This window comes from Ictalurus furcatus, chromosome 9, assembly GCF_023375685.1.
Source record: "Ictalurus furcatus strain D&B chromosome 9, Billie_1.0, whole genome shotgun sequence".
NCBI classification, from domain to species: domain Eukaryota; kingdom Metazoa; phylum Chordata; class Actinopteri; order Siluriformes; family Ictaluridae; genus Ictalurus; species Ictalurus furcatus.
Window position 1 is genome coordinate 16,728,288 of NC_071263.1, and position 17,189 is coordinate 16,745,476.

Sequence of the window (17,189 nt, forward strand, 5' to 3'; positions counted from 1 at the left end):
TTCAGAGTGTATAAGGAGACTTATGCAATCTCCCACCTACAGCCAGTAAACACCTCATAAAATGCCCCCCCAGTATTAACTTCAGATCAGTTAATATACAGACACAGTAGTTGGTTAAATCTATACCATTGACCATACTAATCAGTGTTTTGAGACGGTAATCATGTTAGAGTTATCACTAATGTAAGCTGGCTAGCTTGTTGCTAATGCTATTGTCTGCTGTTGCTGCTCTTCTGCAAATTCAAGCCAAAATGTTGCATGCATGTTTAAAGTTCACAGAACCAGTAGCCAATCAGGCCTATAACTGTAAAAGTGTGGCTTCAGTAGATTTATGATCTTTTGGAACTAGTTCACCAGGGAGTTTGAGACAGTGGTAGAGAGGTTAGAACATACCACTGACACACCTACTCTGCAGTAATGTCGGGAAGTGTACAGAGAAGCAGACGCTTACACACCCTTTGAGTAGGTCAGCGACTAGCATGACTGGCAGTGATTTATTCCTGAGTAATCTGCAGTCTGATTTGATACAAATCTGGGCCAAACTGCCCAAACAAACAACTATACATAAAATGCCCAGACATACTGTATACAGTAAGTCGTGCTATTAATAACTCCTTGTCTTCTCACACAAGTCATCATGGACCATTGCTACAGATATTTAACTCATACTGCTGTGTGCTGTGAATGTAATAACATAAAAGAAATGTCAGATAAAATTGTCTGTGTCACAAATGACATCATTTTATGAGGACATTTTTAGTGCACTACAGCTTAATGCACAAAAGCTCTTGAAAAACTATCATTACCTTTTGTCATGGCATTATAACTGTCATTCTGCATGTCACATAAAGTTGCTCTGAGGGGCACAATAAGTTCATGCAGAAGCTGCCTCACATTACCCCTGCTACATGTACATTATTTCACATAACTGCAGAGAAAAACGACCGAGTTTCAGAGCAGGCTATATTCTCCTTACTGTTCCAGTGTTGTTTTGTGCTCTGTTCTTTCTGAAAGATTCTCAGCTTCCATTTCCATTAACACTACTGTGCAGAGTGTTTCCTCTGTTGTCAAATATTCAGCATTTACCTATGCTAATGAGAACTGCAGCACTGCAGTGTGACAGGTACTTCCACATTATTATTGTGGTCATTAGCTGCTCATGAATTATTACTGTCTGTTAAAATTCCCATTAAAGTTTAATGAAGTGGTCAAAACAGGCCCGAGTGATTTACCTTCCACATGATGGATTGAGAGAAAAAATGAATGGGTGATGGGACGGTAACTCTGATTTAGTCTGTAATATCTCAGCTATTAGATTAATGAGTTTGAGATGCAGCTCTCCACCTCTGCAAGTATGAAAAGTGAGAAAGAAAAGGAAATGGAAGTGCAGCCTATCAATTAACTGCACAGAGGGAGATCATCAGAGCTGGAATGTCAATTAACCAAGTACACACACACACACACACACACACACACACACACACACACACACATATCCATGCAGATACTCACTTCCACCCTTGCCACTCTTCTCCATCCGATACTGATAAATGTGAAGCGTGAAGAGCATATGCGAGTTGCGCCGGTCCTCCTCGTCTGCGTCAGGATAGCTGGTACTGCGTGCTGCAAGGGCTGCGTCCAGAAAGAAAGCAGCCTTTTCTGCGGTGGGGGCCCGCAACTCACTGTGATTCTGGAGCTGGAACCAATTGCAAAAAAAAAACACTGATACTGTTGCATACCATCAAGACAATATGAAGGATAATTAATATAACAGATGTTCATGCTTCATCACAGTAAACAAAAATGATCAACAAGTGTGTGTGTTATTAACAGTTATTAACAGTAAAAAAAAACATTATATCAAAAGTTTGCATTTCTCTTTCCATTTCCCTAATACACATCTTAAATCTCTTTTATATACTGATTCTGATGTCTCTGATGTAACTCTGAAAGGGGGCAGGGGTTGTCACGGCAAAATTTTCACTTCTTTCTAATGGTTTGAAAGAGACCGAAAGAGAGACTGGTAATGAAGGCGAAATAGAGAAAGCTATTTTAGCTGCTCTACACACAGGTAGCCCATTAGAGTTGGAGAAGGATTACTGACAGAGTGATCAAGAGATCAAGAGTGCAGTGGGAACAATCTCAACATAACTCGATTGGTAAAAAGGCTAAAAGGTCAAGATCCTTAAAGGCCTGTACCAGAGGGGAGATGAAGCAGTAGGCTAAGAACCTGTTAGGAGCAATTCAAAGAAAAGAGGTTGATTAATAAAATAGCTAAAAACTGCTCAAATGAGACGAACCCTATAACTGTGACATCTCCATTGAAAATAAGTAGCAACATTGATCTGTATTGTATCATTATTCATTCTTGCTTTGTGCACTGTGCTCCTGGAACAGGCTCCAGATCCACCATGGCCCTGAAATTGCCCTAAAGTGGTGAAATGAATCAGTATTATTAATGAATGTTACATCAATCGGATAAACTCAAGCTTGAAATAAGCAGTGACTATCCCAGGTAGCAGCGCTAGCACTGAGGAGAAGGGAGAACACTCTGAGGAACACTGAATGGAGCCTCACTCCCTCCATCTAAACTTCACAAGCCTATAGGCAGCCTTTGAAGTGTTGGCCTCATATGGACCCCAAAAAACAACATCTGATGCCAACACCTGGCAGTTCTTTCAACTACCCTCCACCACATCTCCCCAAACGTCAAATACCCCACTAGCATTTACCCTCCTCCAATGAGGAACCTGGTGGGGGAAGGGAGAGATACACATCAGCAGCACCTCTATATGGGGAGGGGTGAAACAGCTGCCTGTCAGTACAGGGCTTCATGACTTTACACTATAAAAAAATGCTGCCAAACAACCCATTATTTTATTAATGCACAGACAGTAAACCAAACATGTTCAGAGAAGACCTATATAAGACTTAAAGGTTCATATTTAAAAGGGAACAAGACAAAAATAACAATAAAGCCCTAGCCGTGAGCTCTCACTAACCTGTGTGCCACAGATGGGGTCCTCGCGCAGGTAGACCCCTGGCGACTCGCCATCCTGCAGACTGCCTGTTGAGACATCCGAGAGCAGATCCTGCAGACCTTCGTCTTTGCCGTAGATCTCCACAGCTGAGACACGTACAGAAAAGCGTGTGCCAGTTTTCTCCCTGCGCTCGCTGATGAGCTTGAAGAGCCAGGAGATGGCACAGGGCGCAATGCCAAGGCTCTGCGAAGAGCTGTCTTTGCCAATCATGGTGTACGTCTTCCCTGGTGAGGGGGAGAGAGCAAGCTGTTAATTCTGGCAGCGTATTGAGAACCGCTCCGCATACTGGTGTGTGCAGAGCTCTGGAATTTCAAAAGAGCCTTTTCTACTGATGATATCAGTTATTACACGTCTACCCAAAATTAATTTAGCAGTGTTATATGTGAGAAATATGAGAGAAAGAGAGAGGGAATGCGCGAGTTATAGTTAAGATGTCATGCTGTAGGGGTCTTTTCTTCATAACACAACAGTACAAATGTATGCTGAGCTCACATACTATAAGCAAAAAAATGTTAACATTAAGAAACCCTAGGTTGTGATTCATCACAATTTCTCTAAGAATTCTGTTACGGTTTAAGATATTTGCTGGCTGTCAATCAAACAAAAGGGTGGGATAGTAAACAACAAGTTTTTGGAGGTCTGCTTCAACCTAGAAGAAAATATTTCCATCCAAAATTCCTTAACTTGAAGGAAAACGTGCATCCAACCAAATGACACTTAAGAAATACATAAGAAGAAATACAACAAGAAATACATAACTTAATGGATTAAAATATAGACTGTGTGTGGTATGTAGTGTTTATATACACTAGACAATTGAAATAAGGAATAAACCACTCGAAGATGTGCAGTTATGAGAAAATGATCAACAGGGTGGAGAGATGGGAATGTTTACTGTAATACCATTTATACCACCAACTTGACAATGATTTCACACTGTTAAAGAACACCATATCATAATTTTTATCTCCTTATCCAGTCACCTTTCATTACTGTCAAATATATGTTCTTAAAAAAACTCTGACCATACCAACCTGTCAACAATGATACTTTTTTTCACTGTTAAACTGTTTTGTCGTTGTTACTCTGTTTGTGGTTAAGTCACATTACGTGATCAAGGACATTTCTCAAACAAGTCCATGTTAATTAGTTCTTCTTTCTTCTTCTTTTAATTCCCTGGATTTTATTGGTGGATTGTGAATCTGAATTAGTCGTTGTTTTAGAAACCGTGGTGTTAGAACATTTGCACTTAACCCTTGTAAGCTACTTGATTTATATGATGCAACCACTTCACTACTTTCCCAAACTAAAAACCTCACTACTTGTTACTTGTAACACTACTGCCTACCATTGTGTTTCAGATAACTTCTTCTCAAACATGTTGATCTAGTCATAGGCTTAAGACACTCAAATGCAACGTACTGTGAGCGTAAATTATTAAGCTTTCAATTATACTCTCTTACCTATGGCCTTTCTGCTCATAATAATCTCACACACACACACACACACACACACACTCACTCACACTCAATCAACCTGAGTGTATCACTACAGGCTCTTAAAGAAATGAGAAGGACAAACCATATTTATTTAGTGGCCAAGTTGCTTCCACACTATTAACCAAAAGGCCTGGACTGTAAGACACATGGCTGCTATCCCACCTATAAGTCATTAGTAAAATGTAATGCGATGTAATTACATGTAATAGTAATGCAGAATATTGGACAAGGAAAGCTTACCAAGTTTAACATGGCCAAAGCTGAAGATACATCCATCTGCTCCATTCACCACTGACTGAATAATTTCAGCCACGGTCCCTGAGCACACTTCAGCCTGCAGACATCCAGAAAAGACAAGGATATGAACACTCAGCCACTGTTCTTGACAATGCAGTGCTGCAGATTTCATCACAGAACGCCATGAACTGTGCACCAGAACTTGATCAGTCTGAAAGGCAGCTATATCTGCCGCAAACTGATAGCCACTTAATTCATAATTAGCAAATGAAATACAGTGCAACATCAAATCAACCGAGTATCAGCTCATCATGGATTCATCAGGCATGGGGAGGTTTACACTGCTGCAGTCTACAGTGCTGTCATTACAATCTGTTCCACTAGCCTCAGTCCACAGGGACAGTTCGCTACTGCAGCATTCTCCTTCCATACCTCACACATAGGAAAAATACACACAAGGACAAACAGGCTTTCCAACTATAGAATGAAAAACAGCACATTTTAGCAAACCAGTGACTAGAATAATGAGCCACTTCAGCCTCTAAAACACAATTATTTAGTAGATTTACCATCATGCTCAAGCTTATCTACTTATTTTAAACATTACAGTGAATAGTTTAATCAGAACAACACTTTAAATCATTCATGCACTAAAGAAACAAATTAATTGTTTGTGTAAAGAGCTACTATAAAATGGGTTTAATGCTGAGTTCTTTCAGCACAGACATTAACAAGGCAAGCTCAGTTGCCACAAAACGTCAACTAAATTGTTCTCACTTAATCATTCTCAAGGACTGTGCATGTCTCTTAAGTGTCTCCTCATGGTTATTTGTGTGGCTGTTTGGAAGGCACTCTGGTCTTAATTTGGATGCCCTCCCAGCTCTGGAGTCTGGGTGACGAACCGAAAATGTTGCTGGATATATGCGGCCGGAATTCAAATCATTTTCCCGACTTAAAAGAAACAGCTGTTGTGGCCATACTGTGAAGAATGATGCTGAAGTAAGGATGCCATTTTTTGCATTAAGCCTCAAGCCCTGTCTAGAATATGTGTGTGGGAGGAGGGGGTGTTTGTATACGTGTTGTGCAGATGTCCTACTGCCCTTGAGAAAATGTCTTAGCCCACATGTACTAGAATACAACCCAGAAGGCAATAAAACTAGACAACAGCATCAGAAATATAACAAAACTAACAGCAATGCACACAGATTCCAGTGGAGTTCTTACCTGCGAGGCATCTTGGGTGAAGACAGCATCGAAAGCGAACATCTTTGGGGCAGCTAGTGGTGTACGTCGGTGCCCTGAGCTGGGCTGGGTCAGGAGCGAAGGCTCATACAGAGTCAACTGCTTCTTCCGCTGGTCTACCTTCAGGAAAGACATGGACTCAGAAGAGTCCTGTACCCCAACAGATGGACAGATCCGCACCATCACCTTCACCTGCTCAGAGAAACAGGAAAAGAGGAAGTGGATAAAAGAAAGTATTATTTAAGGATGCTCATGCAGGAAAATAATGAGAAAATTGCAGACAAAAATAATGAAATATATTGAATCCACTGAAGGCTTTTGTGGGGGTTTTTCCTAGGATTGTAGGTTTGCTATAGAATGATCAAATATATAGATTTGCTGCTACAGTAGCTGAATCATCTGATGACAAAAATAAAGCTTGTTTTTGAACTATAGAAGCTGTAAGGAACCGTGAAGCACTCTTCCAACACATTTTATGGTGTCGCACCCAAACAGACAGAGCCAAGAAGGACCCAGCAGCTGCGAAACTGCTTTAATTAATCCTCACAAAACATCAGTGAGAAGCAGACATCACTCAGTGGCCAAGCAAACACAAGTACAGTACAGCAGATTACCCCTGGAACTCCTACAACATTCCAATCTGAGCAGTACAAAGCCAAACCACATCCTTATGGACCTGTGGTTATTGTTTATTTACAACTTCAGTCCAGCTTTGGTCCAAGAGAACAATGTCAGCTTCGCTTTATTCCACTGCCGTGCCAGTGGACAGAGGAATGTCTATGCCACAGCACCAGCCATGGCCAAGCTCCCCCTTGTTCCTGCTGCTCCGCAGGGGCCGATTACTGTTGATGGACATGTGCACATGGTGAAGGAAATTACTCCTGCCTTGACATTGGAAACAGGTTTCCACATATGACTGACCAAAAAAAGTCTGACTAAGTCAACAGCCTCCACTATATTTACATTGGTCGGGCAACAAGGTCTTGCACACCTCCTGATATTTGTATTAAAGGAGCTGTTCTTCCAGTTCCAGATCATATATATAATATATATATATATATATATATACACACACACACACACACACACACACACACACACACACACACACACACGCACACACACACGTCCTCTCATATTCAACTGCTTTTACTTCCAGCAAATTTCTTAATATGCATAAATATTTGTATTACCATAAAAACATTGAACAACTGAGGCATAAACTGAACAAGTTTCATAGATGTTTGATGAGCAGAAATGGAATAAAGAGTCCCTGAACAAAGGGGGAGTGAATATAAAAAGTAACAGTCAGTATGTGGTGTGTATGTATTTTACTTTTTTTTTCCTCAATTTGTCTATCTGGTCAACTGGTCTAAATTATATCAAAACACACTTTCCAAAAGTAACTCACAGGAACAAGCAGACGAGTGGAAATATTTCATACTAATTGTTTAATTAATTTCATATTACCTTTTCATTGTTTCATTGTGTCTGATGGTAGCCATCAGAACCATAGTTTGTGACAGTTTTTTAAATGTAGCATCACAATTAAGCTGTCAGTTTGTTATCAGCCTTGCATACCTGAAATACTGATATTGTGTATCAATAAAAGTATATTTAGTAATAATTTGTCTAATTTGTCACTTTGATCATTTTTTAAGCATAAAGGTGTGATTGTGAAGATATCCAGTAAAGATTGAGCTTGCCCAAACTTCAGTCCCAGTCGATCATTTCAGGCGGCAGCAGATGTGAGTTACGATAGAAGTGGAAGGAAACTCGTTAATGAAGCTGGCTTTCAATGACTCCATTTATAATGGGCAGTTAGCAATCATCTCAATGGGCTTGAGCTTTTGGCAACATGTGTTATAATAATCTCACAGAGCAGGTGGCATCTAATCTGGTACAAATCTTCTCAATCTCTATAAATATGGTAGCATGCAGCTGAACAATAATAGACAAAGGGGTTACATGCTGAATACTTGCTACTGCTGGCTTTGCTTCTATTCAGAGCATCCAACTATACTGCCTTTTTGTTAAAAAAAAAAACTGAGACCACTACTTTTTTGCTACTTTATCAAAAAAGACTGTATATTTATCTGGAATTCTTACTTACTTACATGGTTATGAAGTTTCTTTATACTGCTGCAATGCAAGCATTAGGCATTTGCTTTTGGAAAATTCAATGCTAGGTCAAAATCTTTTCCGACAAAGGTATGTTCAAAAAGCCAAGCGGATAATGAGCGGAAAAAGAGTTAATCAACACCTTTAAATCCCCCTCCCATAGAGAACAAAGCAAGAAAGAGCAAAAGAGAACAAGGAGAGCAGATTCATGACATTCCATGGGATTTATACCACTATATTAGCCTACACTGCCCTGAGCCTGTCTGGGCAGTAGTCTGTATGATGCAAACAACTGCAGCTGGGTATAGATACCCCAGAATGTGTGTGTGTGTGTGTGTGTGTGTGTGTGTACATCATGCCAACCGACATGTGTGTTCCCCACTGAACAGAGAGATGTATGTCCTTGCATTTCTCTGGCCAGGTTAAAACCAAAAGCACTCTTTATTCACTGTCAAAGAATGCATTTGTAAGCACAATGATTGTTTGTGTGTGTGTGTGTGTGTGTGTGTGTGTGTCTCTCTCTCTGACCTTGCCCATGCCGGGGTTCTCCTTGGCCTTTGAGCTGGCCCTGAGCAGGCATGGTGGAGCGGGTGGAGAGGACAGCTGGAGGATGCTGCTGAAGTTGGTGGGGTAAATGGAGGGCTCCGGCGGCTGCAGCATAGGTGGCTGGGTCTTTTTCCGTTTGGACGAAAGGTTCAGCTTCTGTGCAGCCCTGAAAAAAACCCATGCAATTCAGTACAAGTGAAGCTCTTTCTGAAGTCTCAAGCTGTTTGTGGAAAATTGCTGCAAAGCACTGCAACCAATCAACCAAACGTTCTTGCACACCACATGGAAGGTTGTTTCCAAAAAAGTCTTTAAATATTGCCTCTCATTCAAGTTGGGAAGGTGAAATAAAAATCAATCTGCTCTTTCGCTGATTGATTTAACGGTACAGCTTGGCATTTACAGAAGTGAAAGGTCAAAAGCCCCATTTCAAAGCCAAAGTAAACACGCAACAGCCTCACTCGCTTTCTCTTGCTCGTTCCCTCTCTGCAGGTCGCCTCCTCCCTTTCCTTCACATAACCAAATGGCCATATTATGCCCCATCACCCCAAAATGCCCTCCTCTTTTTCAGAAGGAAATGTGAAACTGCAGCTAATAGGGTCAGTTCCACCATTAGCCTTGACATTAACCATTTGCTGGCTGTGACGCCACAGTAACCCAGCCATAATAAGGACATTAATCTCATTCACATGAGATACAGTCTTAACATTTAGAGTAGACATATAATAAAGACTTCACTGACATGGCAGTTAAGTGTTTGCGGTACATATTAATAACTTTTACTTGAACTGTAAAGCAGTTGCTCTGAAGCTGACATGGTTTTGTGTCCAATGAAAGTGACACAATAAAAAAAAAAAACCTCAAGAAAAAAAAAATACCACAAGAAAACAGGAAAGAGGAAATAGAAGAACTAGCAAAAGATGCTTAGGCTCTGCAGGTAATGCTAATTAGTAGGAGCCTTGAGGGCATTGAACTATGTGTTGTGTGGAATGCACTAAGTGGAGGAGAGAAGCTGACAGGCGGCATCTGTCTCATGCTGAATACTGTAGTGCTGAAGGGGGAATTACACAGTACCACACACCGTGAGTGAGCAGCACACTCATGAGAGTTAACTACTACAAACTTAATGTCCCAATTCTCACTGTACTATTTTATTCCCTTAATTGGCTTATTATTCATTTACAAATCTTAACGCATATTATTCTGCAACTATCAGGAATTCCTTAACTATAGTGCAATGAATAGAAAAGGTTGATGAAAATACTAAGTCTGTATAACTATAGTGACAGGAAGAAAAGTGTTTTTTTTTTTTTTTAAGGTATAGTCGGCGATTTTACGTGGACCCAAAAGCTCTTTCTAATCTCCAACTATTAAAAACCCAGAAGAACAAATTGTTACTCTCTAGATCAGTGGTCACGAACCCTGTTCCTGGAGATCTACCTTCCTGAAGACTTCAGCCATAATCGTGCCCACCTGACCATTTAATCATTGCCTTAATAAGTTCTTGATCAAATCAAACAGGTGTATTTGATTTTTCTTGGAGATGAAACCTTCCGAAAAAATGGTAGACCTCTAGGAAGATGGTAGGTGACCACTACTCTAGATGGTCTCCTCAATCCAGAGCTCAGCAAGTGACGTCAAATCGACATGGCTGCTCACAGCATCAAGAGTAAACAAATGGGCACTTCTTACCTTATGCTGTATATACACAAGTACTTGCTTTAGATCAATCAACACAGAAATATTCACTTGTTAAATCTATTACACTCGCTATACAATTCACAGTTTTTCCCCTTAATTGTACCTTGAACACTTGGAGGTCAAACTAATGGAATTTAGAATTCATACTTCCCACTTCTGAGGTAAATGCAACACAGCAATTTGCACCTGAATACATGTGCAAGAGCTGTTCTCTTCTCCTGTTTCTAGACACTAGATTCCACAGACACCAGAGTTTCCCTTCTGAGAAGATTTTACAGACAGCAGAGCCAAATATTAAAAATAACATTTTTAAACAAAACAAAGAGCTTACTGAAGGTGAATGAATGAATGAATGAATGAATGAGGCAGTGATGAAAGGGCATGCAAACAAGTGTGTATGTCATTCAGTAGAACAGTGTATGAATGGCAGGTGGTGTGTGTGTATCCTCAGCAAGCAGGCTGCTCATTAATCCAGTCTATCATGCCTTTGAACACAGCTATGTGTGTGTGTGTGTGTGTGTGTGTGTGTGTGTGTGTGTGTGTGTGTGTGTGCGAGTGTGCGTGCGTGCATGCCTACTGGATGTCCACCCTCCCGTCTACGCTCTATTTCTCTATATCTCCATGAGTGTCATGCTCGCTTTATTCCTCTCTGCTCTTCCCTCCTCCTTTCTCTCCTCTCCCTCTCCAGTCCACAACGACAGCCCAAGCGCACAATCAGGGAACACACCGCTGGCTGATGAAATAATTATAGCGTCCAAGAGGAATACAGGATGAGTTGCTCCTCAGGGAACTCGAGAGTAAGGGAGGTCCGTGTGTGCGTGAGCGTGTGTGTATAAGTGGGAAGGAGTGTTACCACTGTGAAAGAGAAAAGAGGAGAGACAGATGCAGCTTCATAGGCGCGAGACAGGCAGAGTGTGTCACTGATTGTGATCCAGTGACAGTACATCTCCACATACATGATAAATGCAATGTTTTCAAAACCCCAACCCACCTTATTTTATAAGAAATGTTCTGCACAACTAGAATCAACACCAATCAAAATTTTAACTTAAAAACGTAACTGCTTAGAATTGATATTATTATTATTATTATTATTATTATTATTATTATATTTGAATACATAATGAATAAAAGAATGAATGAAAGATACCTTGTAAGGTAATAAACCACTCACACAGGTTTAACCTCCTAAACCTACACTCTTATAATCTAATATGAACTTAATCAATTTGCATTGTTTTCTGAGTAGTTACTGGGTTAAGCTCTGGAAAGGAGCATACAAGTCTTATCTAGTGTGTTCATTCATACACTAACAAGAGAAAAAAAATGCTTATCACATGTGCACTTCCCTTCTACTATCCCACCTTCTACATTCCTCTTTTTCTTCCATTTCTCGATGTTCCTTCCTTCCTTTTTCTCCATTTCTCTTTCTCCTTTTCTCTCTTTCACCCCCCTCTCAAAGAAGAACCTGGCTTGGCTTATAGATGGACGCTTGCCATAAAGAACATGCCAAAGTGCCTACACTTTCCATTGCTTGTCCACCTGTTCAACTTCCCTGTTGCAGACACACACACACACACACACACACACACACAGATTAACACATACAATTGTAATAAACAATTTAACCTCACCCATCACATCATGCCTCAACAAGTTCCAAAGTTGCTGAGAAATTACTTTCTCCTTCGGAAATTCATATTTATATTCCAAAAATGAGTGAAGACATAAGTAGCTTGTAAAACCCATCTGGGTTCAGTAGGTATGTGATGAATGAAATTAATATTATTTATTATGTTGACAGAGAAGTAAAGGGGAAATGGGGTGAAGGGGTAAAAAGGATCACGTCTCACACACACACACACACGCACACACACATACATGCGCACAAAGTGAGGAAAAGTACTTACACTTCATTCCAATCCATCATCTAATGAAGCAAGCGCCCAGTTTTGCCAAAGGCAGGCAAAAAAGACCAAAGTAAAATGTACAGTCTACATGTCCATATCCACACTTTGCCATTGAGTTTGCTATGCAGTTTTCAAAGTATACTTGTGTCTATATGTCTAATATTTGTTTATTATCACTGAAAAGATCCAGATGAGTTTTCAAGGTGCACTTGAGAGGAGAAAGTCCAGCACCAGCAAAAGGAAGAATCTGTGGCATGGGAGGGGTTGAGGAAAGCAGAGAGGGGAGAGGAGGGATGCGGCGAGGGCACAAAGTTCCTCTTCACTGTACATTTCCCATAATCTGTTCAACTCCGCAAAGAATCCAGCTGCAAATCAAATACTCTTCTTTCCATTCATTCCAGCAGGCTTGGCTCGTCTTCTCCTTACCTCTTCTTACATGTCATTCATTGCATTTTTCTGTGACTCATGCCATGTCTTTTTGCACCTTTCTTCTCTTTCCTCTCTTTTTCTGTCAGTTCATTTAATTCTACACTTCCTCTGTCATACCTCCCCCTCCTCCCCCAAGTGTTCTTCTCCGCTATGCACTAGGAGGGAAATGAGGATGAGATCTTGCAGTCAAGCTCCAGCTCGTGCTGCCAGAGAAACGTTAGTAGCCATGCAGCATTCTCATTCACACACACACACACACACACACACACACGCATGCACGCACACATACACGCACACTTACACACACACACACACACACAGCTCGCTCCCTCCCTCTCTTTCTTTACACAGCCCTGCCCCTTTTATTCCCTACAGCCAGAAAAGGAGTTCACATTGAGCGAGGGTGCGCCTCTCTCCCTTACTCACTCTCAACACACACACACACACCATGCTGCATGAATACTTCATGTGTAAAGAAGCCCATTCATTTTTACTCTGTCCCAGACTTCAAACGGATATACAGTATATATCTGTGAGGCTGTGAGAGAGGGAGGAACGTAAAGATCAAAAATAGAACAAAAGAATGAGAGAAAAAGGAAGAATTTAAATATAAACTGTGTGCTTCACTCAGACTGTGCTTTGTCAAAGATGTGATCAGCGTGACAGCTGAGATAATGCTATTCATTACCACATGCACCCTCTGAATAGTGCATTGCATTCAGGTGGATCGTCAGGTCGATTTAGAAAAGAAAAATGCCCTTGACCTACCTCGGTAAAAAAAAAAAAAAAAAAAAAAGAAAGAAAAAGACAGGGAATAGCCAATGAACGGAACAGCACTATGTTCTTAGCAAGAGAGCTCGATATTCCCTTGACTGTCAATTTACTTAGAGACCATGGTGTATAAAAGCATGCTTTCTCCACTCTGCAGGCTGAATTAAGAGTCTTAGTCAATGAAGCACAGCTTTACACACTGTTCTCCTAACCCACTGCCCTACATATACACACCAGAGTATGTACTCTCACTGCCTGGCGGAGGAAAAGAGCAGAGGTAGCACAGTCAGACCACATATAGTGTGAATGCTGATCAGTCATGCTAGAGGCATGGTCAAAAGCCAAACAAGCGTTTCATATCTCATGCGTGAAAGTAAGCGTTGGCCGATATGGCAAAAAACTCATATCATGATACCTGAACACATTCACAAAATATGCAATATAGATATGCAATATATGTTTATTAACAAAATAACAACCCCCTAACAACACATTTTAAAACCACTAAAAAAAAATACAGTTTGAATTACACCATGTGTTTATTTAACCCTTCATTCTCCTGGTTATTGTCCAGGTTACACCATATTAGTCAAGAACTATGATAAATTATTCCACACCTACAGTGAAAATAAGTCTCAACCTGCCAACATGTCCTAGGACTTTTAAAGGTTAAAGTCTACATAAATGAAATGGCTTTGTACAGAAAATTATTTTATCGTCTAATCAGCTACCTGAGGTACAATGCCATTGGTCCGCATTGTATAGTCTAAGTACAGACAAACATAAGCAATTATTTGCTAAATGTATCACAATATTGACATTATAGCATCATATTTGCCATTAGGGCTGGTATGTGTTATCAGTGTTCAAATTCAGCATCTGTGCACCATTTGGGATATGTGCTTTACTACACCTAAATAAAAGAGGAAAGACAACATGAAAACATGCTTGTGTGTGCCGCAATTAGCAGAAAATTGAAACACAATATGAACACTAATCAGTAGTGGTATCGATGACTACTGAAACAAAGCTCAAACCAAATAAAGGAAAAATGATTCCTTAGAAACCATTCATTTCAGCATTGACAAAAGCCGAATGGATAAATGGTGCATACCTGTTAAACCAGAGCCGGGGAAACATTAGTAACAATCGATCTGGCACCGTTACAAATACTAATGTGTGTATCGCTCAATGTGACAGGGGAGCTGAAGTCATCACTCTCTCCGGCTATACCAGCAATTCAGAGCACACGTGTGAGCAGCATGTACAAACAGTGCTGGATAATACAAAGCAATATGTTGCTGTCAAGGGATACAAAAGGTACTTTAAGCTTTTACTAATGACAGGACAGACATGATTGGAGGAGAGGTGTTGGTATTGTGGTGCGTGAATCGGTGTCTTTGTCATACTCAGGTTATCTGTCTACTCTAGTGAGGACTTTCTGGCTTTCAGCTTTTGTCAAATTTGCAAGAGGAATTCATTTGGCCTAGGGAGTCATTAGCCTATAGACCCATTATCTTGTTTGGGAAGCTCTCTCACTCTGTGTCTGGTTGTGTGTGCATGTGTGGGTCAAAGAGGTCCTGTGGCTAATTGCAGTGTATGCCCTATTTACCATCCTTGACATTTTGCTTTTTAGTATGAAGTTGTTGGGTTTTTTTTTTTCCTTTAGCTGACTAGACAGCTAGACAAAGCTCTGACCCTTCAGGCAAAAATCAGATCACACAGGCTGATATCAGAACACACTACCCACACAAAACCACATGTACCCACACTGTTCCACTTGGCCACTCTAAAACCAGCTTCCTTTTTTCCTCACCATTCGACAGGCTATACATGCTCATAAGAAAATATAATCTCTGGAAAATATGATGAACCTACAACATTCTTTATATACTTCATCAGTTGTTGTTTTTTAGTAAACTTTATCCTGAGCCCCTAATGCTCACTATTGACTTGTGGCCCTATAATGTGAACACTGGAGCATGGCCCAGGGCTTGTACAGATTTGGCTTTTGTCTGTGCAAGCCTGATGATATAACCCATTGGAAGTGGCACAGGGCAGTTCTGTGGCAGTTAATGGGGAGTACATTTAAATAATGTCATTAAGAGAAGTACCAGTGACATGATGGCCAGGATCTCACAATACAAACAATTACATAATTTTACACAGTCATTTAAGAGCCAACATTCTGAGAGACATGCAATACGTGTGCAATAACAGTTTAAATTTTTTGTTCTGTTGTCTTCACTACAGTAAGCTTGCCATGCGAGCACTTTAGGTAACATGGTGACAAAGCCGCTGTTTAAAAAAGGATTACTTCATACAATGGGCACTAAAGGATGATGTCATGTTCTGCTGTGCCCAGCTATATGGTTTCAACAGAGATTTAGTAACAGGGTTAAGAGGCAGCTAGTCAACACTCATGCATCACACAAAAAAAGGATTTCACTTCACTTTCGATGATTAATTCCAAACTAAAGAATAATTATGAGAAATAAATGTTTGAGCATTCCCTCTCTCAAGCCACCATGTTTCAGATTTGTCAGAGCATACTCAAACCCATTACACAAAGCCTGTGAATAAGTTTAGTTTTATCCTAAAGCATGCTCAATCATGCAACTGTATCTATATCATCATGGGATATTAGTGGAGTAAACAAAGGTTCTTTATATAACCTCAGAACACATGGCTATTCTGTTTGTGGAACAGAATTCCTTTCCCATGAAGCAAAGTGACAAACAGGAGGACAGTGATGGAGAATGTAATGTAACGTAATGGAGAATGGAGACTGCGAAAGAGCCATGGATTTGCTGTTACGTACTCCTACTGAGCGTGGGCAAATTGCAAGAGCAACATATGACATCAGTCAGACTGCATATGGTTTTGGCTGTCACTCTCCACATGACTCCTGCACAACATAGCTCTTGGCACCCCACCTTCCTGCTTAACCACTTCAGCTATGCTGTCCCTCATTGCTCACTTTGAACGCATATCTTCTTCTCCTTTGACGTTTGTCTTCTATCTTCTTTTTGCCTTGTTAATTCATTCATCAGTGACTGCTCCTCCTAACATCATCTCAGTTTCAGCTCTTTTAGCATTAATAGTCACGTATGGAATTATGAGCTCTTTCTCTCACACAGTCTGAGTGAAATTTGGCTTCAGCTTCGAGGAATCTGTCAGGTGCAGAGCTTAGTGTCTGCCTCAGCTGCATCCACTCATCTATATCCATTACATCCTTTTTCAGCCAAGAACAACAAAACTGAGGACTCTGTATCTGTACAATTTTTGTACTATGATAATCATTTGGAATACTGTAGCAGCACATTTCCTTTAACTGATCATCTTTACAACAGGTAGAATCTTCAATGATATGCGAGAGATCAATAATCAGTGTACTGTACAATTATGTTTACCACGGCTAGAAAGTGAAAACAGAATTACACTGCAAAATAAAGAACATTCTACTGCCCTGTGTATATATAACACACCTGGTGATCAAAAATGCTTAAAGTATTAGGAGAGAATACTTTTTCATCAACACCCTGACCTCTGGACTCCAAACTATCCTTGGGACCATATATTGGATGCTGACTTTGCTATGCTAAATAACACAAGCGACATATATCACGCTGGCTTTCCTCTGTCTAAATTGGAAATGATCAGCATTTCCGAGGTTTAGAAAGTGGTTGGAAAGA

The 17,189-nt window shown here is 40.4% G+C and overlaps 1 protein-coding gene across 2 annotated transcripts in view; it reads right to left on the reverse strand.

Moving 5' to 3' along the window:
* kif26ab (kinesin family member 26Ab) overlaps positions 1-17,189 on the reverse strand; it is an 83,020-nt gene that overhangs the window by 10,846 nt on the left and 54,985 nt on the right. For both annotated transcript variants that reach the window (XM_053632524.1, XM_053632523.1), the window contains exons 5-9: positions 8,669-8,852; positions 6,002-6,211; positions 4,781-4,874; positions 3,003-3,265; positions 1,513-1,696 (exon numbers count right to left, since the gene is read on the reverse strand). In XM_053632524.1, coding sequence (XP_053488499.1) covers positions 1,513-1,696; positions 3,003-3,265; positions 4,781-4,874; positions 6,002-6,211; positions 8,669-8,852 — 935 coding nt within the window. The remainder of the gene's footprint in view (positions 1-1,512; positions 1,697-3,002; positions 3,266-4,780; positions 4,875-6,001; positions 6,212-8,668; positions 8,853-17,189) is intronic.